At 68.4% G+C, this 26,067-nt stretch overlaps 2 protein-coding genes across 2 annotated transcripts; one reads left to right on the forward strand and one right to left on the reverse strand.

Moving 5' to 3' along the window:
* The first annotated feature begins 274 nt into the window (after window positions 1-274).
* Window positions 275-18,813, forward strand: NOS3 (nitric oxide synthase 3). Its single transcript, XM_055121997.1, has 26 exons — window positions 275-456; window positions 1,274-1,376; window positions 2,409-2,554; window positions 2,791-2,953; window positions 3,290-3,381; window positions 3,723-3,864; window positions 4,533-4,672; window positions 5,031-5,205; window positions 5,485-5,586; window positions 5,880-6,074; window positions 6,385-6,458; window positions 8,091-8,235; window positions 8,375-8,479; window positions 11,034-11,101; window positions 11,215-11,331; window positions 11,417-11,591; window positions 13,575-13,707; window positions 13,795-13,873; window positions 13,967-14,154; window positions 14,626-14,798; window positions 14,882-15,092; window positions 15,176-15,263; window positions 16,411-16,532; window positions 17,203-17,351; window positions 17,484-17,678; window positions 18,251-18,813. Exons 1-26 carry the CDS (start codon window positions 275-277, stop codon window positions 18,407-18,409), a joined length of 3,621 nt encoding a protein of 1,206 aa, XP_054977972.1. The 3' UTR covers window positions 18,410-18,813.
* A 192-nt stretch (window positions 18,814-19,005) lies between these two features.
* ATG9B (autophagy related 9B) lies at window positions 19,006-25,039 on the reverse strand. The gene is made up of 14 exons (XM_055122005.1): window positions 24,502-25,039; window positions 24,391-24,434; window positions 23,856-23,920; window positions 23,594-23,746; window positions 23,188-23,329; window positions 21,465-22,219; window positions 21,235-21,388; window positions 20,778-20,957; window positions 20,403-20,639; window positions 20,182-20,315; window positions 19,962-20,058; window positions 19,756-19,873; window positions 19,554-19,678; window positions 19,006-19,449 (listed from the first exon to the last, which is right to left on the reverse strand). The coding sequence occupies exons 1-13, from the start codon at window positions 25,037-25,039 to the stop codon at window positions 19,566-19,568; spliced, it is 2,730 nt and encodes a 909-aa protein (XP_054977980.1). The 3' UTR covers window positions 19,006-19,449; window positions 19,554-19,565.
* Window positions 25,040-26,067: the final 1,028 nt, after the last annotated feature.

The following is a 26,067-nucleotide window of genomic DNA, read 5'->3' on the forward strand; positions in this document are numbered from 1 at the left end:
CGCCCAGGGCTCCGACAGCACATGAGGGACCTTCTGAGCCCCCCGCCCCCAGGGCGCCCCCGGCCACCCCTGGGCGCCGCCAGACACCTGGGTTCCCACTTTATCAGCTCAAGCCTTTGGAGCGGAACCCGGCGTCCGGCCCCCGCCCCTCCCGCCAGCCCGGTTCCTGCCCCATTGTGTGTGGGACGGGGCGGGGCGCGCCCGGAGCCCCCTCCCACCGCCCCCTCCCCTTCCTAAGGAAAAGGCCCGCGGCCCGGCAGCCAGACCCAGCGCCATGGGCAACCTCAACAGCGTGGGCCGGGAGCCGGGGCCCTGCGGCCTGGGGCTGGGGCTGGGCCTCGGGCTGTGCAGCAAGCAGGGCCCGGCCTCGCCCGCCCCCGCCGAGCCCAGCCGGGCCCCGGCCCCCGCCCCCGCGCCCGCGCCCGCGCCCGCCCCGCCGCCCGCAGCCGATGCCAGGTGAGGCCCCCGCAGCAGGTGCAGGAGGGCCCGGCTGGGAGGGAGCCTGCAGCCACCAAGGAAGCCCGGGGTCACCCACCCCTCGTGAGGGTCTCCGTGCGGAATCAGGGCCGGCAGGGGTCAGAGTCAGGGTGCCCCCCGGAAAGGGCCAGCAGCGCTGCTCAGCTGTCGCCCAGAGCTGTGTGTCTTGGAGCAAGTGGCTTTCCCTCTCTGATCTGCATTCGCATGCGCGCAGAGCCAGGGGTACCAGGTAGCATGGTCGCTGGCTCCCCGCAGCCCGTGGTCAACCAGTGGGGAGGCTGGAGGGTTGTTTAGCTGGAGAAGCCGGCCGGGAGGGCTGCCTCCTCCGGGAGGGACGCCCAGACCTGAGCGCTGGCCCCCGGCTGCGTCCCCTCTCGAGGGACCACCCCCCCCCCCCAAGGTTGCCGCGGCTGTCCGGGCGCAGGAGGAGTCCCGGGGAGGGAGGACAGGTGGGGGCCCGTGGGTGGGCAGCGGGGGGCAGCGGGGCCGGGGGCCGCGGCATGGCCCTCCCTTCCTCCCGCCGGGCCGGGGCTCTGGAGGAAGTGATAAGGCTCGGGCTCCTCGACGCCGCGGCCGGTCAGCAGGGCCGGGAGCCAGGAGGGAAATCGGGCCTTCCTCAGCCGGCCGCCCCGGACCGGAGCCCTGCATGCGAGACCCCCGCCCCGCCAGGCGGCCTGCGTGCGGCCCCTCCGGGATGGGGAGAGAGCAGGCACGGGCGGGCGGATCCACGAGCGGGGGTGCGGGGAGGGGGCGCCCAGAGGGAGACAAAGCCCAGTGACCCCCCCGTTCCCCACAGCCCCCTGCTCTCCCGGGCCCCGGAGGGACCCAAGTTCCCCCGAGTGAAGAACTGGGAGGTGGGCAGCATCGCCTACGACACGCTGAGCGCCCAGGCCCAGCAGGTAAGGGCGGCCAGTGTCCCCGGGCCAGCAGGTCAGGGTGGCCAGTGTCCCCGGGCCACTAGGTCAGGGCGGCCAGTGTCCCCGGGCCAGCAGGTCAGGGCGGCCATGTCCCCGGGCCAGCAGGTCAGGGCGGCCAGTGTCCCCGGGCCAGCAGGTCAGGGGCGGCCAGTGTCCCCGGGCCAGCAGGTAAGGGCGGCCATGTCCCCGGGCCCAGCAGGTCAGGGGCGGCCATGTCCCCGGGCCAGCAGGTCAGGGGCGGCCAGTGTCCCCGGGCCAGCAGGTCAGGGGCGGCCAGTGTCCCCGGGCCAGCAGGTCAGGGGGGTGTCCTGAAAGTGGGGAGACTGGGGCCAGAGAGACAGGACAGGGCTGGAACGACAGCACAGCGGGGAGGGCGTTTGCCTTGCACGTGGCCGACCCGGGTTCGAGTCCCAGCATCCCGTATGGTCCCCCAGCACCTCCAGGAGTGATTCCTGAGTGCAGAGCCAGGAGTAACCCCTGAGCATCGCCAGGTGTGACCCAAAATTTAAAAAAAAAAAAAATCAAAAACAGAGAGTTAGCACAGCGGGGAAGGGATGAACCTTGTTTCACATGCAGCCAAGTCAGACTCGATCCCAGCACCCTGATGGTTCCTGGAGTCCGCCAGGACTGAGCCCTGAGCACAGAGCCAGAAGCCAACCCTGAGCACAGGAGCAGGAGTGAGCCCTGAGCACAGAGCTGGGAGTGAGCCCCGAGCACAGAGCTGGGAGTGAGCCCTGAACACAAAGCTGGGAGTGAGCCCTGAGCACAGAGCCGGGAGTGAGCCCTGAGCACAGAACGGGGAGCCAGCCCCGAGCACAGAGCGGGGAGCCAGCCCCGAGCATCGCTGGGTGTGGCCCTAAAAGGAAAAGAAGGAAGACGGGACTGGGAGGCCCCTGGGTGCTGAGGCGCGGGGGGGTTTGCAGACCGTCCCCAGCCTCTGCCGGAGCCCCGACAGCCCCGGCTCCGGCCCCGCCCCTGAGCTCCCGGCTCTCTGCCCCCCCCCGCCCCGAGCAGGATGGGCCCTGCACCCCCAAGCGCTGCCTGGGCTCCCTGGTGCTCCCTCGGAAGCCGCACAGTAGGGGCGCCCCTGGGCCCAGCGCCCCCGAGCTGCTGCGCCAGGCCCGGGCCTTCATCGACCAGTACTACAGCTCCATCAAGAGGTGAGGCGGGGCCGGCGGCAGCCGCGGGGGGGCTTGGCCTCGCAGCCGCCGGCCTGGGTTCGATCCCCGGCATCCCACAGGGTCCCCCGAGCACCGCCAGTGGTGACTCCTGAGTGCAGAGCCGGGAGGGACCCCTGAGCATCGCCAGGAGTGACCCCAAAAAGCAAAACACAAAACACAAACCAAAGAGGCGAGGGGCTGCTGCTGCCCCCCCTCACCTCCCCGCGCCCCCCCAGGGGCGGCTCCCAGGCCCACGAGCTGCGGCTGCAGGAGGTGGAGGCCGAGGTGGCGGCCACAGGCACGTACCAGCTGCGGGAGAGCGAGCTGGTGTTCGGGACCAAGCAGGCCTGGCGCAACGCCCCCCGCTGCGTGGGCCGCATCCAGTGGGGCAAGCTGCAGGTGGGGCCCCCGGCGGGGCGGGGCACAGGGCCGGAGGGGGGACCCCGGGGGAGGGCCAGCCGAGCGTCCCCCCCCCCCCGCCCGCTGGCCCCGGTCCCACGGAGCCCCCTGGGACGCGGGAGCCCCCAGGGCCAAATCTCTACTGGAACCTGCCTGGGACTTTCAAAGCGGCTCCGTGACCCCAGCCGAGGGGTCCAGACGTGAGCCCTCCCCTCCCGGGCCCCGGCCAGCCTGCCCTGTCTGCCCCGCACGGAGGGCGGGATATACCTCTGCAGGAGCCCCCCCCATCCTCCGGGCCCCCCCTCATGCGCCTCCTCCTGCCTCGGGCCGGCCCAGGTGTTCGACGCGCGGGACTGCAGCTCGGCCCAGGAGATGTTCACCTACATCTGCAACCACATCAAGTACGCCACCAACAGGGGCAACCTCCGGTAGGCACGCACCCCGCGCCCAGCCCACGGCCCGTCCACACCCCCGCCCATGGCCACACCCCTGCCCCACGGCCCGTCCACACCCCTACCCCATGGCCCCGTGCCCACACCCCTGTCCCCTGTCCCGTGCCCATCCCCTGTCCCGTGCCCATCCCCTGCCCCGTGTCTTGTGCCCACACCCCTGTCCCGTGTCCCGTGCCCATCCCCTGCCCCGTGTCCCATACCCACGCCCCTCCTGTGCCCATCCCCTTCCCCGTGCCCTGCCCATCCCCTGCCCCGTGTCCCATGCCCATCCCCCGTCCGTGTCCTGTGCCCACGTCCCCATCCCGTGTCCCGTGCAGCTCGGCCATCACGGTCTTCCCCCAGCGCGTCCCCGGCCGCGGGGACTTCCGGATCTGGAACGGGCAGCTCATCCGCTACGCAGGGTACCGGCAGCAGGACGGGTCGGTGCGGGGGGACCCTGCCAACGTGGAGATCACCGAGGTGGGCACAGAGGCGGGTGGGGGGTCCGAGAGGGGCCAGGGGCCCAGGTTTGGTGCCCAGCCCTGCCTGGCCCCGCCCCTGCAGGAGGGGCTCAGGGGAGCAGGAAGAGGGGCCCCATGGGGACAAAGAGCGGAAGACCCCAAAGACAGGGGTCCGGGCAGAGACATAGGCTGTCGTGTCAGGTGCTGCGGGCACAGGGACACAGGACAGGGCGTGGAGTGGCTCATGGTCCCCTGAGCCCCGCCAGGGGTGACCCCTGAGCCCCGCCAGGTGTGGCCCAAAAGCTAGAATAAAGCGCAATAGAGATGGGGGCTCCTGGTCAGCGGGCCCGCGGGGGAGGGGAGGGTGGTCAGTGGGGGGAGGGGGGAGGGGGCAGTGGGGGCTCCTGGTCAGCGAGTCTGTGGGGGGAGGGGAGGGTGGTCAGTGGGGGGAGGGGGAAGGGCTGTGGGGGCTCCTGGTCAGCGGGCCCGCGGGGGAGGGGAGGGTGGTCAGTGGGGGGAGGGGGAGGGGGCAGTGGGGGCTCCTGGTTTGTGGGCCCGCGGGGGGAGGGGAGGGTGGTCAGTGAGGGAGGGGTGGTGGGGGCTCCTGGTCCGTGGGTCTGCGGGGGAGGGGAGGGTGGTCAGTGGGGGTCCGGGAGGGGCCCTGGACTCAGGGCCTGCTGCCCCCAGCTCTGCGTCCAGCATGGCTGGAGCCCCGGGAACGGCCGCTTCGACGTGCTGCCGCTGCTGCTGCAGGTGCCTGACGAGCCCCCCGAGCTCTTCACCCTGCCCCCCGAGCTGGTCCTCGAGGTGCCTCTGGAGCACCCCACGTGAGTGCCAGAGGGCAGGCGGGCAGGGGTGGGGCGCAGCCAGGGGCCCTGAGCACTGGAGGGGGGCAGAGCCAGACCCTGAGCACTGGGCTGGGGGGCACAGAGCCGGGCCCTGAGCACTGAGCTGGGAGTCACAGAGCCGGGCCCTGAGCACTGGGCTGGGAGTCACAGAGCTGGCCTGAGCACTGGGCTGGGAGTCACAGAGCTGGCCTGAGCACTGGGCTGGGAGTCACAGAGCTGGCCCTGAGCACTGGGCTGGGAGTCACAGAGCTGGCCCTGAGCACTGGGCCAGGGGGCACAGAGCCGGGCCCTGAGCAGGGAGGGAGGCAGAGCCGGCGCTGAGCGCTGTCCCGCCCAGGCTGGAGTGGTTCTCGGAGCTGGGCCTGCGCTGGTACGCCCTCCCGGCCGTGTCCAACATGCTGCTGGAGATCGGGGGCCTGGAGTTCCCCGCGGCCCCCTTCAGCGGCTGGTACATGAGCACGGAGATCGGCACGCGGAACCTGTGCGACCCGCACCGCTACAACATCCTGGAGGTGAGCCCGGCGGGGGCCGGGGAACATTCTGGAACCACGGGAGCAGGCCCAGGAGCGCGGGCGGGCCTGGGCACGGGGGTGGGGGGGCGCCCCTCTCTCTCCTCGGGTTCTCAGGGAGGACTCTGACCTCCCAAATCCTGAACCCATCTCAGGAGAAACTGAGGCCCAGCCCCGCTCTGCGCCTGCGCTCTGCAGGCCGAGCCTGAGTGAGCCCAGGCCCCTGGGCCTGGGACAGCCTCTGCCCCCACCCGTCTCCCCGACGCTGTGACCCGTGTCTAGGACGTGGCCGTGTGCATGGACCTGGACACCCGCACCACCTCCTCCCTGTGGAAGGACAAGGCGGCCGTGGAGATCAACGTGGCCGTGCTGCACAGCTTCCAGGTGCCCGCGGGCCTGGGGTCTGGGGGGCGTCACACCGAGCCTGCAGTGACTGCAGGCTGGGGGACACGGAGGTGTCAGGGAGGACACTGAGGGGGACACGTAGGTGTTGGGTGACACTGATCAGAGACACGGTGTCAGGGTGACACCATGGCCGGGGACACGGCGGGTGTCAGGGGAGACCCTGATGGGGACCCGGCGGGTGCCGGGGGTGACACGGTGTCCGGAGGACCGGTGGCGCCAGGGTTGGGGTGGCCAGTCCTGTGGGGTCCGTCCTGAGCGGGTGCCCTCCGCAGCTGGCCAAGGTCACCATCGTGGACCACCACGCGGCCACGGCGTCCTTCATGAAGCACCTGGAGAACGAGCAGAAGGCGCGCGGGGGCTGCCCCGCCGACTGGGCCTGGATCGTGCCGCCCATCTCGGGCAGCCTCACGCCCGTCTTCCACCAGGAGATGGTCAACTACGTGCTGTCCCCCGCCTTCCGCTACCAGGTGCCCCGCCAGCCTTGGTGCTCTCCCCCACCCCCCCCACACTCCCCAGTCTTGGTGCTCTCCCTCACCCCCGCCCCACTCCCCAGCCTTGGTGCTCTCCCCCACCCCCGCCCCACTCCCCAGCCTTGGTGCTCTCCCCCACCCCCGCCCCACTCCCCAGCCTTGGTGCTCTCCCCCACCCCCGCCCCAGCCTTGGGTGCTCTCCCCCACCCCCGCCCCACTCCCCAGCCTTGGGTGCTCTCCCCCAACCCCCCACTCCCCAGCCTTGGGTGCTCTCCCTCACCCCCGCCCCACTCCCCCGTTTCCGCAGCCAGACCCCTGGAAGGGCAGCTCGGCCAAGGGCGCCGGCATCACCAGGAAGAAGACCTTCAAAGAAGTGGCCAAGTAGGTGCCTGGGGTGCGCCTCCCAGCCACCCTGTCCTGCCACCACCCACCCTCACTCCTCAGCCCTGCACACCCCCACCGACCCCTTCTCACGCCCTGTCGCACCCCCTCAGACTCCCACCCACACCTTCACACCCCCACTGACCCGTCACACCCCCACTGACCCCTTCACATCCCCACTGACCCGTCACACCCCCACTGACCCGTCACACCCCCACTGACCCATTCAAGCCCCACTGACCCGTCACACTCCCATTGACTCTATCACACCCCCACTGACCCCGTCACACCCCTACTGACCCCGTCACACCCCTACTGACCCCATCATGCCCCCACTGACACCCCTAATCCCCACTAACCCCATCACACCCCCACTGACCCCATCACGCCCCCACTGACCCCATCACGCCTCCAAGCCCACTGAACCATTCTCACCCGCTCAGTCCCCCAGCCAACACTTCACCCCCTCAGTCCTTCAGCCCCTCAGCCCTTCTCCCGCCCAGCTGTTCAGCCCCTCAACCCTTCACCCCTCAGCCCTCACTTTCTCAGCTCTTCTCCCCTCAGCCCTCTGTCAGCCTTTCACCCCCTCAGTCCTAGTCCCCCTCAGCCTTTTTCCCCTCAGCCTTTTTCTCCTCAACCCTTCTCCCCTCAGCCCTTTACCCCTCAGCCCTAGACCCCCCTCAGCCTCTCTCCTCAGCCCTCCACCCCCTCAGTCCTTCACTCCCTCAGCTCTTCTCCCCCTCAGCCCTTCTCCCCTCAGCCCTAGACTCCTCCTCAGCCTCTCTCCTCAGCCCTCCACCCCCTCAGTCCTTCACTCCCTCAGCTCTTCTCCCCCTCAGCCCTTCTCCCCTCAGCCCTAGACTCCTCCTCAGCCTCTCTCCTCAGCCCTCCACCCCTCAGTCCTTCACTCCCTCAGCTCTTTCCCTCAGCCCTTCACCCCTCAGCCCTAAACCCCTCCTTAGCCTCTCTCCTCAGCCCTCCACCCCCTCAGTCCTTCACTCCCTCAGCTCTTTTCCCCCTCAGCCCTTCTCCCCCCAGCCCTTCACCCCTCAGCCCTAGACCCCCCCTCAGCCTCTCCTCAGCCCTCCACCCCCTCAGTCCTTCACTCCCTCAGCTCTTCTCCCCTCAACCCTTCTCCCCTCAGCCCTTCACCCCTCAGCCCTAGACCCCCCTCAGCCTCTCCTCAGCCCTCCACCCCTCAGTCCTTCACTCCCTCAGCTCTTCTCCCCCTCAGCCCTTCCCCCCTTAGCCCTTCAGCCCCTCAGCCCCTCTCAGCCCTCCTCCCTTCACTCCCTCTTCTCCCATTCAGCCCTTCACTCTCAGTTCTTCTCCCCCTCAGCCATTCACCCTTACATCCCTTCTCCCCCTCACCCCCTTCCCCCCTCAGCCCCAGACCCCCGCCTGTCTCCCCTCAACCCTTCTCCCCCTCAGCCCTTACCGCCTCAGCCATTCACCCTTACAGCCCTTCTCCCCTCAGCTCTTCTCTCCGCCTTCCTCACCCTCAGCCCTCACCCCTCAGCCCTTCTCCCCCTCAGTTATTCAGCCCTTTAGCCCTCCCGGCCCCCTCCCCGATGGCAGGGCTAGCTGGGGGGCCGGCTGTGCGGGCCTCACTCGCCCACTCCGTGCCCACAGCGCAGTCAAGATCTCCGCATCCCTCATGGGCACCGTGATGGCCAAGCGCGTGAAGGCGACCATCCTGTACGGCTCGGAGACGGGCCGCGCGCAGGGCTACGCGCAGCAGCTGGGCAGGCTCTTCCGGAAGGCCTTCGACCCCCGGGTAGGGCTGGGTCGGGAGGGGCAGGGGTGCAGGGGGGGGCTGCCACGCCTTCCCGGCTGTCCCGAAGAACCAAGGTCGGCGTCGTGCCCACCAGGGAGGGCGGGGACCCCCAGCTGCGCCTGACACCGCCGCCTCGCAGGTGCTGTGCATGGATGAGTACGACGTGGTGTCCCTGGAGCACGAGACGCTGGTGTTGGTGGTGACCAGCACATTCGGGAACGGGGACCCTCCAGAGAACGGAGAGGTGAGGCCGCAGGGAGGGGCCCAGGAGGAGGAGAGACAAATTGGCTGCTTTGGTTTGAGTTTTTTTTTCTTTTTGGGTCACACCCGGCGATGCACAGGGGTCACTCCTGGCTCTGCACTCAGGAATCACCCCTGGCGGTACTCAGGGGACCCTATGGGACGCTGGGAATCAACCCGGGTCGGCCACGTGTAAGGCAAACGCCCTCCCCGCTGTGCTCCAGCCCCTGGTTTGGCTTTTGAGCCACTCCCAGTGATGCTCAGGGGTTACTCCTGGCTCTGTGCTCAGGGCACCCTGTGGGGTGCCGGGGATCAGACCCGAGTTGGCCGTGTGCGAGGCAGACACCCTCCCCGCTAGACTCTCTCCAGGATTGGAATGTTTTTCCAAGGATGGAAACTGGGGACTCCAGAGAGCCCCCGTGTGGCTGCTTGACACCCCAGGCTGGGCTTTGTCCTCTCGTGCCAGCACTCACACACGTGCTCTGCACCTGGCGGGCACCTCCGGGTGGGTGGGGAGGTGACGCCGCTCGGGGGCAGCCACCACGACAGACAGGGACCGATTTCTGCTCTGCCGTATCTTCCTGTGAGCACTGTCCACGGAGCACTGTCCCTTAAAACAAAATGGAGCCTTGGAGCGCCCCTAGGAAATTCTTTATTATTGGTTTGGGTTTGGCCTTAGGGCCCCACCCGCTGTGCTCAGGGCTTACTTCCGGCTCTGTGCTCGAGACCACTCCTGGTTGGGCTCCGGGGACCCTACAGGGTGCTGGGGGTCAAACTGAGGCTGGCTGCCCTCCCCTCGGTCCTGTATCTGCAGCCCCAACTGCTCTAAAGTCTCCGGCCGCCCAGCGCGGCCCCTGGGGGGCTGTTTCAGCTCTTGACGGGAAACGCCTCTGGGCGCTGTGTGCTTTCTCACTGCCCAGAGGCCGAGACTCTGAGGTCAGTGCTGGCCGCTGGCCTCGCTGGCACCGCTGCCCACTGCTCGTTCCACTTTGTCTTTGGGGGGACCTAGAGGCCCTCAGAGTCGTCCCCTTTAGGGTAACGGCCTCTGGACCCTGCTGCCCGCGGTTGGTCAAGGTGACTTTCATCCCCCTGCCAAGCCCTCAGTCCCCAAGCAACCCCACCCCCCCTCAGTCCCGGCTACTGTAGAAGGTTCTAGAAAGCAGTGCCCTGGGCATCGGCCCGCCCTGAGCGCATGACTCAGCGGCGTGGGGCGCGTTCATTGTGTGAACACGGGATCTGCACCCCCGTCTCCAGCTGACGGGCACTTGGGCTCTTTCCAGGTTTGAGCTGTTATGAATTAAGCTGCCGTGAACGTTCCTGGGCCTTTGTGGGCTTATGTTTTCATTTCTCTTAGATAAATAATACCTAGGACTAAAACTGTCGGGTCACCGGGTAAAAGTACGTTTCACTCAAAAAACAAAACAAAGCAAAACAAAACTGAAAAAAAACTAAAAAAAACACACAGCACGAGGGCTGACCCTCATCTAGTCTGTGTGAACCCGGGCGAGCCCCGGACGTGGCCTGGCGAGCAGGGTGCTGGTGACAGACGCAAGGACCTTCCCAGAGTGGGCAGGACGCTTGCGTTCCAGTCCTGGCACCCGGTATGGTCCCAAACCCAGCCAGGAGTCGTCCTTGATTTGGTTTTTTTTTTCTTTTTTGCTTTTTGGGTCACACCCAGCGATGCACAGGGGTTACTCCTGGCTCTACACTCAGGAATTACTCCTGGCAGTGCTCGGGGGACCCTATGGGATGCTAGGAATTGAACCTGGGTCGGCCGCGTGCAAGGCAAACGCCCTCCCCGCTGTGCTATTGCTCCAGCCCCAATGTTAGCTTTCCAGGTTGCTCCGTGATGGGCGAGGCCCAATAGCCATTTGGACCGTTTTCAGCTCTGTAGGGGAGGGGCGGGGGGGTTGTCATGAATAATGCTGCAAGAAAGAAACTTTTTTTTTTTGCGGGGGCGGGGCACACCCCATGGTGCTCAGGGCTTACTCCTGGCTCCATGCCCAAGGATGACCCCTACCCCTTCAAGAGCTGGGAGCGGGTCTGCGCTCCTGGACAGTGGGGGACGGAGGGAATCCAGGGTCTGCAGCCGAGGCCTGCTGCGGGCTGTGTGGCCCCCGAGGTGCACCCGGGGCCCAGCAGAGCTCAGGATATACCGGGCCAAGGGCTCAGCCCCGGAGGGCAGCCGCTGGGGTCGCCAGCAGCCGGCACCTCAGGGAGCTTACTGCCACCACGGTCCCCAGAGGTGCCTGGACGTGATGTCCCAGTGCCCTGTGACCACTGGGAAGCAGAAAGAGACCCGGGGGAGAGAGCAGCAGAGCCCAAAACAAACTGAAACGCAGCCGGGGCCAGAGCACAGCGGGGAGGCACTGGTCTTGCACGCAGCTGACCCGGGTTTGATCCCCGGCACCCCGTACCACAGCTAGGAGTAACCCCCGCGCATTGCTGGGTGTGCAGCCCCCCCCAAAAAAAAAAACCAACTAAAGTGTCAAGTTACAGACGATGCCACCATGGCCTGGGGGTGGATCCAAACTCACTGGTCCCAACTCTGCCCCCAGAGTTTCGCCGCAGCCCTCATGGAGATGTCGGGGCCCTACAACAGCTCCCCAAGGCCGGAGCAGCACAAGTGAGTGGGGACACAGCCTTCAGACGCGCTGGGGATGGGCGTGAAGGGTCCCCCTCGAAGCAACAGGCTGGAGAAGTGGCCCCCCGGGTCACGGCTCTGTCCGCTCTCCCCAGGAGCTACAAAACCCGCTTCAACAGCATCTCCTGCTCAGACCAGCTGGTGTCCACGTGGCGCCGGAAGAGAAAGGAGTCGAGTAACACGGACAGCGCCGGGGCGCTGGGCACCCTCAGGTCTGGCCCAAGAGAGGGGAGGCAGAGCGGGGGAAGGGGGGTGCAGGGCCGGGCCGGGCTCCAGTGACCACCACCGGCACCCCAGGTTCTGTGTGTTCGGGCTGGGCTCCCGGGCGTACCCCCACTTCTGCGCCTTTGCCCGGGCGGTGGACACTCGGCTGGAGGAGCTGGGCGGGGAGCGGCTCCTGCAGCTGGGCCAGGGCGACGAGCTGTGCGGCCAGGAGGAGGCCTTCCGCGGCTGGGCCCAGGCCGCCTTCCAGGTGAGCCCCCTCCCCGCCACCCGGGCACGGGATGGGCCCCAGGACTGCGCGGGACTGAGGGGGAGGAAGGAGACGGGAAAGTCTGCGGCCAGCAGGGCCGGGCATGCAGAAGGGGGTCCCGAGGTGCGACTGGGGACCCTTCCAGGTCTGGGGTCCTGGGTCGGGGTTTTAGGAAGGGAACATCCCAGATCTGGGGGTCCTGGATTGGAATACAGGAGGGGAACGTCCCGGGTCTGGGGTCCTGGGTCGGGGTGCAGGAGGGGAAAATCCCGGGTCTGGGGTCCTGGGTCGGGGTGCAGGAGGGGAATGTCCCAGGTCTGAGGGGTCCTGGGTTGGGGTGCAGGAGGGGAACGTCCCGGGTCTGGGGGGTCCTGGGTCGGGGTGCAGGAGGGAAGGTCCTGGGTCTGAGGGGTCCTGGGTTGGGGTGCAGGAGGGGAACGTCCCGGGTCTGGGGGGTCCTGGGTCGGGGTGCAGGAGGGAATGTCCCAGGTCTGGGGTCCTGGGTCGGGGTGCAGGAGGGAATGTCCCAGGTCTGGGGTCCTGGGTCGGGTTGCAGGAGGGAATGTCCCGGGTCTGGGGGGTCCTGGGTCGGGGTGCAGGAGGGAATGTCCCGGGTCTGGGGTCCTGGGTCGGGGTGCAGGAGGGAATGTCCCGGGTCTGGGGGGTCCTGGGTCGGGGTGCAGGAGGGAATGTCCCGGGTCTGGGGTCCTGGGTCGGGGTGCAGGAGGGAATGTCCCGGGTCTGGGGTCCTGGGTCGGTGCAGGAGGGGAATGTCCCGGGTCTGGGGGGCTCCTGGGTCGGGGTGCAGGAAGGAACGTCCCGGATCTGGGGGGTCCTGGGTCGGGGTGCAGGAGGGAAGGTCCTGCGTCTGAGGGGTCCTGGGTCGGGGTGCAGGAGGGGAACGTCCCGGGTCTGGGGGGTCCTGGGTCGGGGTGCAGGAGGGAATGTCCCAGGTCTGGGGTCCTGGGTCGGGGTGCAGGAGGGAATGTCCCAGGTCTGGGGTCCTGGGTCGGGTTGCAGGAGGGAATGTCCCGGGTCTGGGGGGTCCTGGGTCGGGGTGCAGGAGGGAATGTCCCGGGTCTGGGGTCCTGGGTCGGGGTGCAGGAGGGAATGTCCCGGGTCTGGGGTCCTGGGTCGGGGTGCAGGAGGGAATGTCCCGGGTCTGGGGTCCTGGGTCGGTGCAGGAGGGAATGTCCCGGGTCTGGGGGCTCCTGGGTCGGGGTGCAGGAGGGTGCGTTCGGCTGTGACTGGGGAAGCCTGGCTTTCCTCAGAGGCTCCTCCCTGTCCCGAACCTGCCGCCCCCAGCACCCCAGGAGTTTGGGTCTGAAGCGGGCAGGAGGGGCGTCCTGGGCTGGGAAGCCTCTGAACAGCTGAGTGTGTGTGTGTGGGGGGGGGGGGCGGAGCTCCAGCCCAGGGGTGGAAAACTGACCCAAGGATCTGGTCCACGCTGAGGGTCTGCGGGGGTGGGTGGGGCGAGGAGCAGGGAGGCTGTGGGCGGGAGGAAGGGAGGGGGTGAGGACGGAAGGAAGAGCTAGAACATTCTGCACACAGGGGAAGATTAGCAGCTGGAGATATGGGCCGGGGTGGGGGCGGGGTGGTCGGAGCCCTGTTTGAGCTGGGGGCTGAGCAGAAACAAACAGGACATGCAGCCCCCGGGTCCCCCTGGCCCAAGACGCAGGCGACAGAGGAGTCAGAAGAACTTGGTTTTTTTGGGGGGAGCCCAGGGCCTTCCCACCCAAGGCTCGGCTCCACGGAGGGTTTGAACCCAGAGCCGAAGGCAGAGGGCCGGCTCAGCACGGCCCGTGCTGCCACTGCACCCCAAAACGAACACTCCAGGGCCGTCGTCCCATGCAAAGAACAGCAGCCTGGACAGCGGCCCCCCAGGCTGGCTCCCGGGGGTGCACAGGCTCAGAAGGGCTGGAAGGCAGCGGGGCGGGTGGGGGGCACAGGACGCCCCCTCATGCCCAGGCTGCCCCGCCCCAGGCCTCCTGCGAGACCTTCTGTGTGGGAGAGGACGCCAAGGCCGCCGCCCACGACATCTTCAGCCCCAAGCGCAGCTGGAAACGCCAGAGGTACCGGCTGAGCGCCCAGGCCCAGGGCCTCCAGCTGCTGCCAGGTGCGGCCCTCGCCTGCCCCGCGGTGCGCCGCCCCCCCCCCCCCCCCCCGCCGCCGTGGCTCAGTCCCCCTCGGCCTGCGCCCCCAGGTCTGGTCCACGTGCACAGACGGAAGATGTTCCAGGCGTCCGTGCTGGCGGTGGAGAACCTGCAGAGCAGCAAGTCCACGTGAGCCGCCGCCCCCGCCGCCCCAGCCCCTTCCCCGCCCCTCCCCGCCTCTCCCCTCCGCTCCTCGGCAACACGCGCTCCTCTCCCCCGCAGCCGGGCCACCATCCTGGTGCGCCTGGACACGGCCGGCCAGGAGGGGCTCCAGTACCAGCCCGGGGACCACGTGGGCATCTGCCCGCCCAACCGGCCCGGCCTGGTGGAGGCGCTGCTGAGCCGCGTGGAGGACCCGCCGCCGCCCGGAGAGCCCGTGGCCGTGGAGCAGCTGGAGAAGGGCAGCCCGGGTGAGGGGCGGCGGGACCCCTGACCCTGCGCCCGGCCCTCGGGGGCCCTGAGAGTCTGCGCCCCCCGCCTGGCCCCGGAGATACCCCTGAGACCCTGTGCCCCCTCCCCGCCCCAGCCTGGGGTGACCCTGAGCCCTGCGCCCCCTGCCCGGCCCTGGGGCCGCCCCCACCTCCCTTCACAGTCCGCCGCCTCCAGGGGGAGCGTCCACAGAGCACTAGGATCGACCCCCACTGCCCCCTCCCCAAGCCGGTCCCCTCCTTCCCAGCTGCCCCGAGTCCCGCTCGCACCCTGGCTCGCTTCTGCCGGCGGCGGTGCCTAGGGTGGGGGGAGGAGACGGGGAGAACCAGCCGGATCCAGCCAGGACCCCCACCCACGCAGGGGCTCCCGACCAGCCCCCCCCCCACGCAGTCACCCCAGACCACGTGCTTTCGGCTTGGCCCCTTCCTCAGCGCTGCCCTCCCGACCCCCAGGTGGCCCTCCCCCAGGCTGGGTGCGGGACCCCCGGCTGCCCCCCTGCACGCTGCGCCAGGCCCTCACCTTCTTCCTGGACATCACCACGCCGCCCAGCCCGCGGCTGCTGCAGCTGCTCAGCACGCTGGCCGAGGAGCCGGGAGAGCAGCAGGAGCTGGAGACCCTCAGCCAGGTGGGCGCAGGCCTGGGCGGGGCCGGGGAGCGGCGGGGCGGGGCGGGGCGGGGCATCTCAGCCGCCCCCTGCCCGCCCACCAGGACCCCCGGCGCTACGAGGAGTGGAAGTGGTTCCGCTGCCCGTCGCTGCTGGAGGTGCTGGAGCAGTTCCCGTCCGTGGCGCTGCCCGCGCCCCTGCTCCTCACGCAGCTGCCCCTGCTGCAGCCGCGCTACTACTCGGTCAGCTCCGCGCCCAGCGCCCACCCCGGGGAGATCCACCTCACCGTGGCCGTGCTGGCCTACCGCACCCAGGGTGAGCGCGCGGGCGGCGCGGGCCTCGGGGTGGACCCCGGGGGGGTTGGGCGACCCCTCACGGCCCTCCCCTGCCGCCCCCAGACGGCCTGGGTCCCCTGCACTACGGGGTCTGCTCCACGTGGCTGAGCCAGCTCAAGGCCGGAGACAGCGTCCCCTGCTTCATCAGGGGGTGAGTAAACCCAGCAAGACGGTGTCTGTCCCCCAGCACTGCGGAAAGTGCCAGAAACAGATGGCTCGTTGGGAGGGGGCCGTCAGGGAGGGGGCTGAGGGAGGTGAAGGGTGATCACCGCCCATCCAGCAGTGGCGGGGTTCCGGGCTGGAGCGACTGCAGCGGGGAAGGTGCTGGTCTTGCATGCAGACGACTGGGGTTCAGTCCCCGGCACCCTGAGCATGCCAGGAGTGACCCCTGAGCTCAGCGTCAGGCGTATGCCCCGAGCCCCACAACAAACAAAAGGTAGGGGATCCCACGGAGCCCCTCTTAGATTTCAGCCGCGCTTGGGAAGGCTTCATATCCTCTGGATATGGTCCTGGCGGGGACAGGCTTACAAGGAGACATGCTTGGGGACAGCCTGGCCCCCGACCACTGTCCTGTCCAAGGACAGCCCACCTTTCGGCCAGAAAGCTGGAGTCGGTGCCCCCAGGCCCTGAAAGGGAAGGGTCACAGGGCACCACCCCCAGCCCCTGAGTCGGAGTCTGGCCCCGTCCAGCAGCTGGGAACCCCAGGGCTGGTGACACTGGGAGCGCAGAGAGCACCAGGCCAGAGCCCCTTTCCTGCTAAGTGACCAATAAAATGTGCCCCCTCCACCGAATAGGAGCCAGAAAACCCCGTAACAAGCCCAAGGGCGGAACTGCCCATCCCTTGGCTCTGAATCACCAAAACTGAGACTGTGCCACGTTCTTTGGTTCAGATCCACCCGAGGCCCGGGGCTGGGACATACTCCGTGTCAGATTCCCGGCGCTGCCAGGCTGTGCCTACGAGCAGGGCAGGGCCGGAGCATGGCCGGGATGAAGTCCTGAACCTGCCAGGGCAGCTGGCCAGTGTCCAGGAAGTGGCCCCGTGCTCCCGGCCACCTGCTGGGGAGGCCAAGGGCCGTGGGGGGAAGCAGTTATCCTCTGACCTAGCGTCCAGGAATCACAGGCCAGGGGTGTCCTGCTGCAGAGAGCCCTCGGGCACGCCCCCCGGCACTGACGTCACTGACATACAGGACACTCGTAGCACCAGCAAAGGCCGACGCAGTCCCTAGAAGCAGGACTGCGCCCCGCCCCCTGCCCGCAGCTCAGCTGCTGCGGGGCCTGACGGCCACTCTCTCCACCAGGGCGCCCTCCTTCCGCCTACCCCCTGACCCCAATTTGCCCTGCATCCTGGTGGGCCCAGGCACTGGCATCGCCCCCTTCCGGGGGTTTTGGCAAGAGCGGCTCCATGACATCGACCGCAAAGGTAGGCTGGGAATCCAGAGGGACCGGTGGGCTGGGGGCAGCGTCCCAAGAGCTGGGTACATAGATGGGGGTCGGGAGGCAGGGACCAGGAAAGGGAAGTGGGTCAGGGTGAGCCCCGGTGCCTGGGTGGTCTGGCTTCCCGGTAGCCTGTGGGGCCCCAGGTAACTATCAGGTTGGCTGCGGGACACAGGGAGCCGGGAATCTGGAAGCACGGAGCTGAGTTCAGAGGCAGAAATGCCCTTCTAGGACTCTGAGTCCTGGGTCCAGGACTGACTCAGGCGTGTCCAAGGTGCTACAGGGAGTTTGCACTGGGCACCCATTGATTGCCCAGTGCGGCTGTGACCGACAGGAAGGCCGGTGACGTGGGGAAATGTGTGATTATGGCTCCTGAGCTGTGTGTCAGTCAAAGGCCTGGGATTCACATTCTGGCACAGGGACTATTTATTCCACCCAGATCAGGCGCCTCCTGCAAGCTTCGGCTGCTCTGCATATCTGGGTGTGACCGGCTCTCCGAAGGCACCCGCCACGCTCTCCTAGGGGCCACACGGCCCCTAGGACTGTTCCCGCCCCAAGGCTGCTGTGAGCTGGGGCCAGAGTGGCAGCTCCAAGCACGGTTAGAACTGTGCCTCGTGGGGGAGGAGGGCTCCCCCAAGCCGTCTTGCTCACCGCAGGGTTGCAGCCCTTCCCGATGACCCTGGTGTTCGGCTGCCGATGCTCCCAGCTTGACCATCTCTACCGCGACGAGGTGCAGGATGCCCAGCGGCGCGGGGTGTTCGGCCGCGTCCTCACGGCCTTCTCCCGGGAGCCCAACAGCCCTAAGGTGCGCAGACCTCCGAGGGGCGCGGATGCCTGAGGCCAGGACCTCGCTCAGCCCAGGCCCGCCCCTTTCCGGGCTCTGCCCCCGGCCAGCACGGGCGCCTCTTCATAGCTGCCCTCACCCTGTCTCCCCCAGACGTATGTGCAGGACATCCTCAGAACGGAGCTGGCCGAGGAGGTGCACCGCGTGCTGTGCCTCGAGCAAGGCCACATGTTCGTCTGTGGCGACGTCACCATGGCAACCAGTGTCCTGCAGACGGTGCAGCGCATCCTGGCCACCGAGGGCAACATGGAGCTGGACGAAGCCGGGGACCTTATTGGCGTGCTGCGGGTGCGGAGGGGCGGGGTCGGAGGCTGCCCTTGCGGGGTGGGCGGGGCCGGGATTGTGGGCGTGGTCCGAGAGGCGGGGTTTTCCAGGGCGGGTCCTGAGAGTGGGGCTCATAAGGGTTGGGGTTTCCCAGGGCAAAGCCCTATAAGGCTGGGAGCCTAGGGGCGGGGCTTTTAAGGGGCGGGGCTTCCCAGGGCAGTGCCCCATAGAACTGGAAGCCTAGGGGCGGGGTTTTCAAGGGGCGGGGCTTCCCAGGGCAGTGCCCCATAGGACTGGGAGCCTAGGGGCGGGGTTTCCCAGGGCAGTGCCCCATAGGACTGGAAGCCTAGGGGCGGGGTTTTCAAGGGGCGGGGCTTCCCAGGGCAGTGCCCCATAGGACTGGGGACCAAGGGGCGGGGTTTCCTAGGGCGGTGCCCATAGGGCTGGGGACCCAGACGAGGTTTCCTGGAGGAGCATGATAAGGCTCGAAGCCCTAGGGACAGGGATGGAGGCGGAGATGTTAGACTGAGCCGTGCCTGGGTGGGACCGGCTCTGGTTTGGAGACCCTTACGCGCCTTGCCTCTCTGTGTCCACAGGATCAGCAACGCTATCACGAGGACATTTTCGGGCTCACCCTACGCACCCAGGAGGTGACAAGCCGCATTCGCACCCAGAGCTTCTCCCTGCAGGAGCGACGCCGGGGTGCAGTGCCCTGGGCTTTTGACCCCCCAGGCCCAGACACCGCAGGCCCCTGAGGATCCTTTTCCACCCCGACCCTGGAGAGCGGCCGTCATTCCATCCAGGCGCTGCCTTCTCCTGGCCTGACCCCCTCGCCGTCCTCTCCAGCGGTGCCTCTCAGCAACTGTCCGGTCTTCAGAGAGGCTCCGGTTCCCCTGGAAGGAGCGATCTCTCCTTCCACGTAGGCCGGCTCCCACGCCGGGTCTGCCTCGTGGGAAGGCCCCTCCAGCCGTGGGGTTCCAGGCTCACTGTCCTCTTGCCTGTCCTCTGGTGACTTTAGATTCCCTTTGCCTCTCTCAAGAGGATCTCCTTTTGAAACGTAATCTCCCAATCATTTGAATATTTATTATTGCAGAGTCATGGTAGAGACTAGTCCCTGTGTTTTTAGAGCTAGAGATGCCTGCCCCCGCCCAGCCCATTAAAATGACAAATTTCAGCTTCGTCTTGTGATTGAAGCGGGTGCCGGGCGTGAGGTTCCTCGACACGGAGACCCCAGGCCACTCTCCAGAAGAGGGTTCTGGGCACCCCAGGAGTTCTGTCTTGCGCCGTGGCTGCTAAGGCAGGAAGTGCGGGAGACCAGGGTCGTTGGGCTGTGAGCACTGCTTTGAGCGGCCTCTGCTGCTGGGTCCAGATGGGAAGAGGAGCCGCACCGCGTCCTCAGTCAGGCCAGTGCTGAGCTGCAACGCACCAGAATCTCCAAGCACTCAGCCGCAGGCCACCACCCGGCCACCAGGCCACCGGGCCCTGGCAGCTGAAGGCCCTGTTCATGTCTGGCCTGGGCCCTGCCCCCTCCCGGACGATACTTGTCCCAACTTCCTTCTGAGCAGCAGGTCCGGGTCAGCTAGCTGAGGTTTCCTCGGCCCTGCCATGTGGGGGTCACTGCTGAAACTCATTTCCAGATGCCTTTGGCACTTCCCTTCCTTTGCACTCTGGGGCTGTGTCCGTCACTAACACGCAGCCCCCGAGTCCTCCCCAATAAAAGTGTCATTGGGTGCAGACTCCATGGGAGGGTCCCCGGGGGGCCTCGTCTGGTCTGTGTTTGGACAAGTCAGGAGGCCTGGGGGAAGCAGATACCAGAGATGACGGTCCCCACGGCCCCAGGTTCCCACCGTCCTTCCCATGGCACCACCCCATTTCCTCCTCCCTGCCAGAAAGCCCTACCGTGAGACCCCGTCAGTCTGCGCTGGGGGCTGGGCCGGGCGGCCGGGCGTCTGCGGGCCCAGGGAACAGGGTCTGTGCCCTCTGGGCTCTCCACTGCTGCCGGGGGCTGGACGCAGGGCTGGAGCCTGGAGACAGCCAGACAGGGCCTTGTGGCCACTCTGCACCCTACCCCCACCGGTGCCCGCGCACGAGACAGCCTCACCATCGCTGGACCAGGACGGCTTCTCCTCATCGGGCGAGAGCGTCTGAGTGGGGCTGGCCCAGGGCCGGGCTGGGGACGAAGCTTCCCCCCACAGCTCCTGCTGCTGCTGCTGGTGGAGCTGCGGGGAGGGCGGGGAGTGAGGGGTCCTGCCGCGTCCGTCCTCTGCCCTGTGCTGCTGGCCGCCCGGCCCGCCCGCACCGCCTCACCTGGTGCAGGTAGATGGCATGGAGGCTCATCTCTGCTGACGCCAGTTCGGGCAGCTGGGCCAGCTTCTGGCTCCCTGAGCCGCCCGGGGACACACAGCTGGAACAGACGGGGCAGGCACCAAAGAGATACGCGGCTCCCCGCAGCCCGGGACGAGGGCCAGACTCCAAACTCGGAGGCCCCCCCAGGGCCCCTGCGGGCCCCCCTTCCCCATCACCTCACCTCGGATCCTGCGAAATGCGGGAAATAGAGGCCAGGAGGCTGGCCGTGGCTCCGGCAGGACAAGGGGTTGTGGGGCTCAGGTCCCTCGGGGGCAGCAGTGGGTGGACCAGGAGGTTGGCCAGGAAGGTCTCCGGCTGGGGCGAGAGGGTGGGTCAGAGTCGAGCCCTGAGGGGCCGGAGGAGGAGGCTGGTCCCTAAGGTGCCAGCCAGGATGGGACTCACCAGAGGTGAGGAAGAGTCGCTGAGCACCCCAGGGGTAGGGGGGCTTCGAAGGGAGGTGGCCCCCCAGGCGGCGGCATCTTGCTGAACACGGCCCCGGAGGTGCCCCAGGAACTTGGAGCTGTGGCCAGGGGGGCGCCACTGTGGGTGCGCCAGGGAGAACCTCATCAAGGACAGCTCCGTCTTGCCGTCCTCGGCGCGCTGGGCCAGCGAGGCCTGGGTCTGTCCGGCCGACAGCCACTGGGGAGAGACGGTGCTTCAGGCCGGGCGCGGCCTCCTTGGGGGCGCTTACAGCCCCGTCCTCCAGGAGGGACCGCACGCACGTCCTGGGAGCAGGGCAGGGGCACTCCCCGGGGAGCCAGGCCAGCAAACTCTGACCTGAGGGTGGCCGTGGCGCTTGACGTCCATGAGGGCGAAAGAGCAGATGTCCCCGACGCCCGCCACGTCCACGGTGAAGTGGTGGAAAAAGTCAATGATTTCCAGGGCGCGCGGGCGCAGCCAGAACAGCAGGAACAAGGGGGTGAGCAGCGGGGACAGGAGCTCCTCCAGGAGCGCGACCTGCGGGGAGAGGGGAGGCGGGACGGGTGCTGCAGGGCGCGCAAAGCCGGGGAGAGGGGGAGAGGGGGAGAGCGGCGGTGGGACGGGTGCTGCGGGGCGCGCGGCCGGGGAGGGGGGCGAGGGGAGCGGGGCGGGTGCTGGGGGCGCGCGGCGGGGCGGGAGGAGAGGGGCGGGGAGACGGGTGGTGCACACGCTCCGGAGGAGGGTGGAGGGGAGGGGGACAGGCGCTGCGGGGCGCGGCGGGGAGGGGGAGGGGGCGTCCCGGGCGCCCGCCTACCGCGCGGTACTGCAGCAGGCGCGCCATCTGGCGGTAGGCGCCGTGCCTGCCGGCCGCGCCCGGCTCCTCGGGCAGGTAGTGCATGTGCGCCAGGGCCGCCTGCAGCAGCAGCCGCGGGGACCGGCCCTGGCACTGCTCGTCGGGCACGAACGACCTGCGGGGCGGGAGGCGCGGTGAGGCGGCGGCGCGGCGGGGAGCGGCCGGCCGCGGGCGCCCGGCTCCCGCCGCACCTGGCCACGGTGACCGTGACGCCCAGCGCGGTCATGGCCGTGAGCACGTGCTCGACGGCCAGCACGTCCTCGTCGTAGACGGTGAGCACGAGCAGCGCGGCGAAGAGCGCGCCCGCGAAGAAGACGAGCTGGCGGGCCAGCAGCGCCCGCAGCGGCGCGGGGGGCGCGGCGGCGCGCAGGAAGGCGCTGGCCGGCCGGTAGGCGCGGGCCAGGCGCGCGCGCAGCTCGTGCGGCAGCTCGTTGAAGTGGCGCAGCTGCAGGCGCGCCAGGCGCGACCAGCGACGCGCGCCCAGCGCCCCGGGCTGGCGCCGCAGCAGCTCGGCGTGGCTGTAGAAGGCGTGCAGCACCTGCCAGGCCAGCACCAGCGGGCTCAGCGCCAGGTTCACGGCGGCCAGCAGCAGCACGCGGCGCCGCCAGCGCGCGGCCAGCGCGGCCCGCTGGTCGCTGCGCTTGTAGGCGTCGGGCAGCTCCCAGCCGCCGCGGAAGAGCGAGAAGGGCCCGCGGAAGAGCAGCAGCTCCACGTTGAGCGCCAGGCCCCGGCTGAGGAAGGCCACGCCGCCGCCCCAGGGCAGCGCGCAGCGCGCGGGCAGCAGGCCCTTGTTGGCCAGCGCCACCTGGTAGTTGGTGTAGCGCAGGATGCGGTGGTGGACGTCCAGCTCGGTCAGCGGCCGCGGCTGCACGCACAGCCCGCCGCTCCTCTGCAGCGCCAGCAGGCGGGACTGCACCTCGGCCCAGGGCACGGCGCTCAGCTCCTCCTAGGAGAGGGGACCCCCGTGAGTGCCCCGCGCGCCCGCACCCACCGGTGAGCAGAGCCGCCGCCGGGGGTCCTCGCCTGGGCCTCCTTGGCCTCCCCTCCCCCCTCCCCTGCGCGTGTCCCCCGCGGCTTCCTACTTCCCTCCTTCCTCTTCTGCTGCTCTGAGGCTGTGAGTCAGGTGCTGCCTGCCACATCCCCTGCCAGTGGGTGCTGGGCCCCAGCTCCCCCGCTGGGCACGCAGAGCAGCTGCTCAGGGAAACCTTTGAGCCCTGGGGTGGGCAGCCCCCCAGGCTAGAAATCTCGCCGCCACTGATCTCTGCTGCGGGTTTCGGCACGGGGTGGGGGCACTGCCAGGTGAGCCTGGATCCCACCTGGGCTGGGGTTCTCCTGCAAACCCCATCTTCCCCCAGCCTCCAGATGCCCCCATCCCAGGCTGTCCCCGCTTCCCCTGAAGGAATGAGAGGAGGAGGCAGCCTGGTGAGGGGCAGTGCCCACTCAACAGTGCTCTCTAGAAACCCCCTCGGCCGGGCGGAAGGCTCAGGAACTCCTGAGGGGAGGAAGGAAAGCGGCTGCCCTGAGCTTCAGACGTGGGGTGGGAGTGGGGGACAGAGAGGGGACGGGCCCCCCAGCAGGACCTCAGTGCCGACAGGCCCATGTCCCACTGTCCCCAGCAAACCTCAACTGCCGCAAAGCAAGGAAGAGGCAGAAACACTAAAAATGGCTGAAAAACATAAGGGCCCCGCGGGCACTGTGTGAGGGCTCAGGGCCCCTCTGTGCCCTCCTCTCTCTCCCCACCCTCCTCCTGCACTGGGGGCTTGGGGTGCCTCCCTGCGCCCGTCCTTCCCGGGTCAACCCGGAACCCACATACCCGATACTCTGGGTTTCATCCACGAGCCCGAGCGACCACCCGGCTCCAACACGGGCCTCAGACAGGGGGGTCCCCGCACGGCCCCGCCTCCGCAGGCTCACCGGGGGGATGTGCAGGGCCTCGCGGTAAAACACCCGGATGTCCCAGAAGCTGAAGAGGTTGCACACGGAGCGGAGCAGCTGCACCAGCCAGAAGGCAGCAGCCAGGATGAGGAGCAGCAGCAGCAGCGGGCTGGCGTGGATCCTGCGCGGGACACGGCGGGAAGTGGGGCCCGGCTCCGGGCCCACTGGCGGCTCTCGGGGAGCCTTCCAGGCCCGCCCTGTGCCCGGCACGCGCCCTGCCCCCTGCACGCTGTCTCGGACCCTCTGCCACGCTCGGCCTTCTACTCCCAGGAGTCTGCAGTGGAATGTTCCAGAAGCCCTGTGAACCCGTGCGCGGTGGCGGCTGGCGGAATGTGCACTCCGGGGTTCCCCCTGCCCTGGGCTCCCTCCGCCCTCAGCCACTCACCGCTGGGCACACTGTGCCGAGGGCAGGACGGCGTCCCTGATGGTCACCTTGCCGGGCCGCGTGCGGTTAGCCGGCTGCTGGTTGGCGAAGAGGACGCTGTAGTCCACGCAGCGCAGGAGGAAGGTGGTGAAGGTGACGATGAACACGAACTGCCTGCGGGCGCAGGGGGAGGGTCAGGAGCGGACCGAGGGCTCCAGCCGCCTCCTGCCACGGCGACCGTTCAGGACCCCGGAGAGCGCCGGGGGTGGCGTCCAGGGCTCACCCCAGCTGGAAGAGGTCCTCCAGCAGGATGCAGGCAAAGCCGTCCCTCTGGTGGTAGCTGTAGATGTGGGGACCGTCAAGAAACAGACCGAGGGGGGCTGGAGCGATAGCACAGTGGGTGGGGTGTTTGCCTTGCACGCGGCCGACCCGGGTTCAAATCCCAGCATCCCATGTGGTCCCCTGAGCACCGCCAGGAGTAATTCCTGAGTACATGAGCCAGGAGTGACCCCTGTGCATTGCTGGGTGTGACCCAAAAAGAAAAAAAAAAAAAAAAGAGACCAAGGGCCAGAGCGAGAGCACAGCGAGAGGGCGTTTGCCTTGCATGCAGGTGACCCAGGTTCAACCCCCAACATCCCACAGGGTCCCCAAAGCACCGCCAGGAGTCATTCCTGAGCGCAGAGCCAGGAGGAACCCCTGAGCATCGCGGGGTGTGGCCCGAAAAGCAAAAAAATAAATAGAGAGACTGAGGAAGGAGGGTCTTCCCAGGGACCCCCAAGCGCCCCTACCCCGACGTGCTTCCCACACCCAAAGGATATCTTGGTGAAGAAGGTGTCCAGGTTCTGGATGTGGTGCCAGGAGCCTGGGCAGAGAGGGGGGTTGGCGGTGGCCTGGGAGATGCCCCGGGGACCCCTCCCCCCGACACGCACCTCGGAGCCCCTCGGGCACGTGAAGCAGAGGCTGCTGCTCCTCCCCGTGGACCGGGGACTCTTGGGACCCCTCGGGGTCACAGTCCCCCAGCCGCTCATAGTCCTGCTCAGGGATCAGGGGGCCTATCCGAAGCCCAGGGGGGTCCTGGGGGCACCGGCGTGAGGGAGCGGGCGTCACCGAGGACAGAGGGGGGGCAGAGTGGGAGCCCCAGGAGGGGGCGGCAGAGATGGGCGACATCACGAGTCTCCCCTGGCCAGGGGGAGTGGCTGGAGAGGGGGGGACACTGGGGCGTGGCTGAGGGGCCCCCTGGGCCTGCAGGGCCGGGCAGGGAGGCCCCGGGCCCTGGGCGGGGTGGGAGGAAGAGGAGCTTCTCATGGGGGGGGCGGGGGACAGAGAGAAGATGGAGACCCTCCCGCCCCCAGGCCCCCGGCAGGGAGGAGGAGGGAGCGGGGGCAGGGGGAGCAGGGGCACTGAGCCCGGGTCTCCCCAGCGCCCCAGCCGCCCCCGGCTCCCCCCCCAGCCCATGCGTCTCACCATCTGCCTGTGGCAGTTTCTGCCCAAAGCTCGGAGGACGGGAGCCGCGGCTGCTGGCCCTGAAGTCTGTGCCTCGGAGCCTCTCACCAGGGACAACGACAACAACTGCTCCGTGACTCAGTGGCACAGGCCTCCGCGTCCTGCCCCACCACCTGCCCAGCCACTCACACATCTTGCCAGGGTGACCTGCGGCCAGAGGGCCGGCCCCGCCCCCGAGCGCCCCGCCCCCGCCCGCAGGAGGAAGCCCTGGGGAGACACCTGTATCCCCAGGCAGGGACGCCGGGGTCAGAGGCAGCCAGCTCCCGGGGGCAGCGGTAATGGGGCGTGCGCAGGGCCCCAGTGGGAAGACCACCAGGAGAGAAACGGGTTGCATGTTTTGGGAGTTGGAAGGAAAGAGGGTCCCTTGGGCTACGCCAGCCTGGGGTTGGGGGTAGAACTTAGGAGAGGAAGAGAGGAGAGGAGGGGTGCAAAGAGTGACTTGGGGCGCCTAGCGCAGCCAAGAGGGTCCCTGTCCACTCCAGGACGCGTGCTGCTTGGCCCCTTCCGCCCTGGGCCTCGGTCCCTTAGAGTCCTGGTATCGGGGACCCTGGGGTGGACAGTGGGGTGAGGGATCTGCCTTTCCCGGGGACGCGGGGATGAGCTGACTTCCCTGCCGCCCTCCCAGCCACGAGGGGGAGGAGGAGGTGGCCCAGGCGGCTGGGCTGGCGGCTTGTCCAACGCCATTCTCGAGGCCCTGAGTCACCCCAACACTCACCCTGAAGCCCATTCCTAGGGTGCTGACTCAGACCCCAGGTGTGAGGCCCACGGGCTGATGTGGTGACCAGAGCGTGCGGGGAGAGGAACCGGTTGGCACGGAGGCACCCCGAGTTGCCACGCCATCGCCACCTGGCGGGTCTCTTCCTTCTTGCCAGGAGAGTGGCCCGAGCCAGGTGACGCAACAGAACCTGCCCCTAGGAGGTGGGGGGGGTCCTCAGCCCAGAATGGAACCCCACATGCTACCCCCTGGTCTTTCTGACCTTCGTCACCCTCCT

The sequence above is a fragment of the Sorex araneus genome, chromosome 1 (assembly GCF_027595985.1).
Source record: "Sorex araneus isolate mSorAra2 chromosome 1, mSorAra2.pri, whole genome shotgun sequence".
NCBI lineage: Eukaryota > Metazoa > Chordata > Mammalia > Eulipotyphla > Soricidae > Sorex > Sorex araneus.

What these genes read in the sequence shown, in the direction of transcription:
- NOS3 (XM_055121997.1), top strand. Translation starts at nt 275, where the DNA reads ATGGGCAACCTCAACAGCGTGGGCCGGGAGCCGGGGCCCTGCGGCCTG. An exon ending in TCCAGTGGGGCAAGCTGCAG is followed by an intron (nt 2,954 to 3,289) that starts GTGGGGCCCCCG and finishes GGGCCGGCCCAG; the next exon opens with GTGTTCGACGCGCGGGACTG. An exon ending in GGGCCCAGGCCGCCTTCCAG is followed by an intron (nt 11,592 to 13,574) that starts GTGAGCCCCCTC and finishes GCCCCGCCCCAG; the next exon opens with GCCTCCTGCGAGACCTTCTG.
- ATG9B (XM_055122005.1), bottom strand. Translation starts at nt 25,039, where the DNA reads ATGGTGAGACGCATGGGCTGGGGGGGGAGCCGGGGGCGGCTGGGGCGC. An exon ending in AGCGCCACGGCCACCCTCAG is followed by an intron (nt 20,640 to 20,777) that starts GTCAGAGTTTGC and finishes GTCTCTCCCCAG; the next exon opens with TGGCTGTCGGCCGGACAGAC. An exon ending in ATGCCATCTACCTGCACCAG is followed by an intron (nt 19,874 to 19,961) that starts GTGAGGCGGTGC and finishes CCCTCCCCGCAG; the next exon opens with CTCCACCAGCAGCAGCAGCA.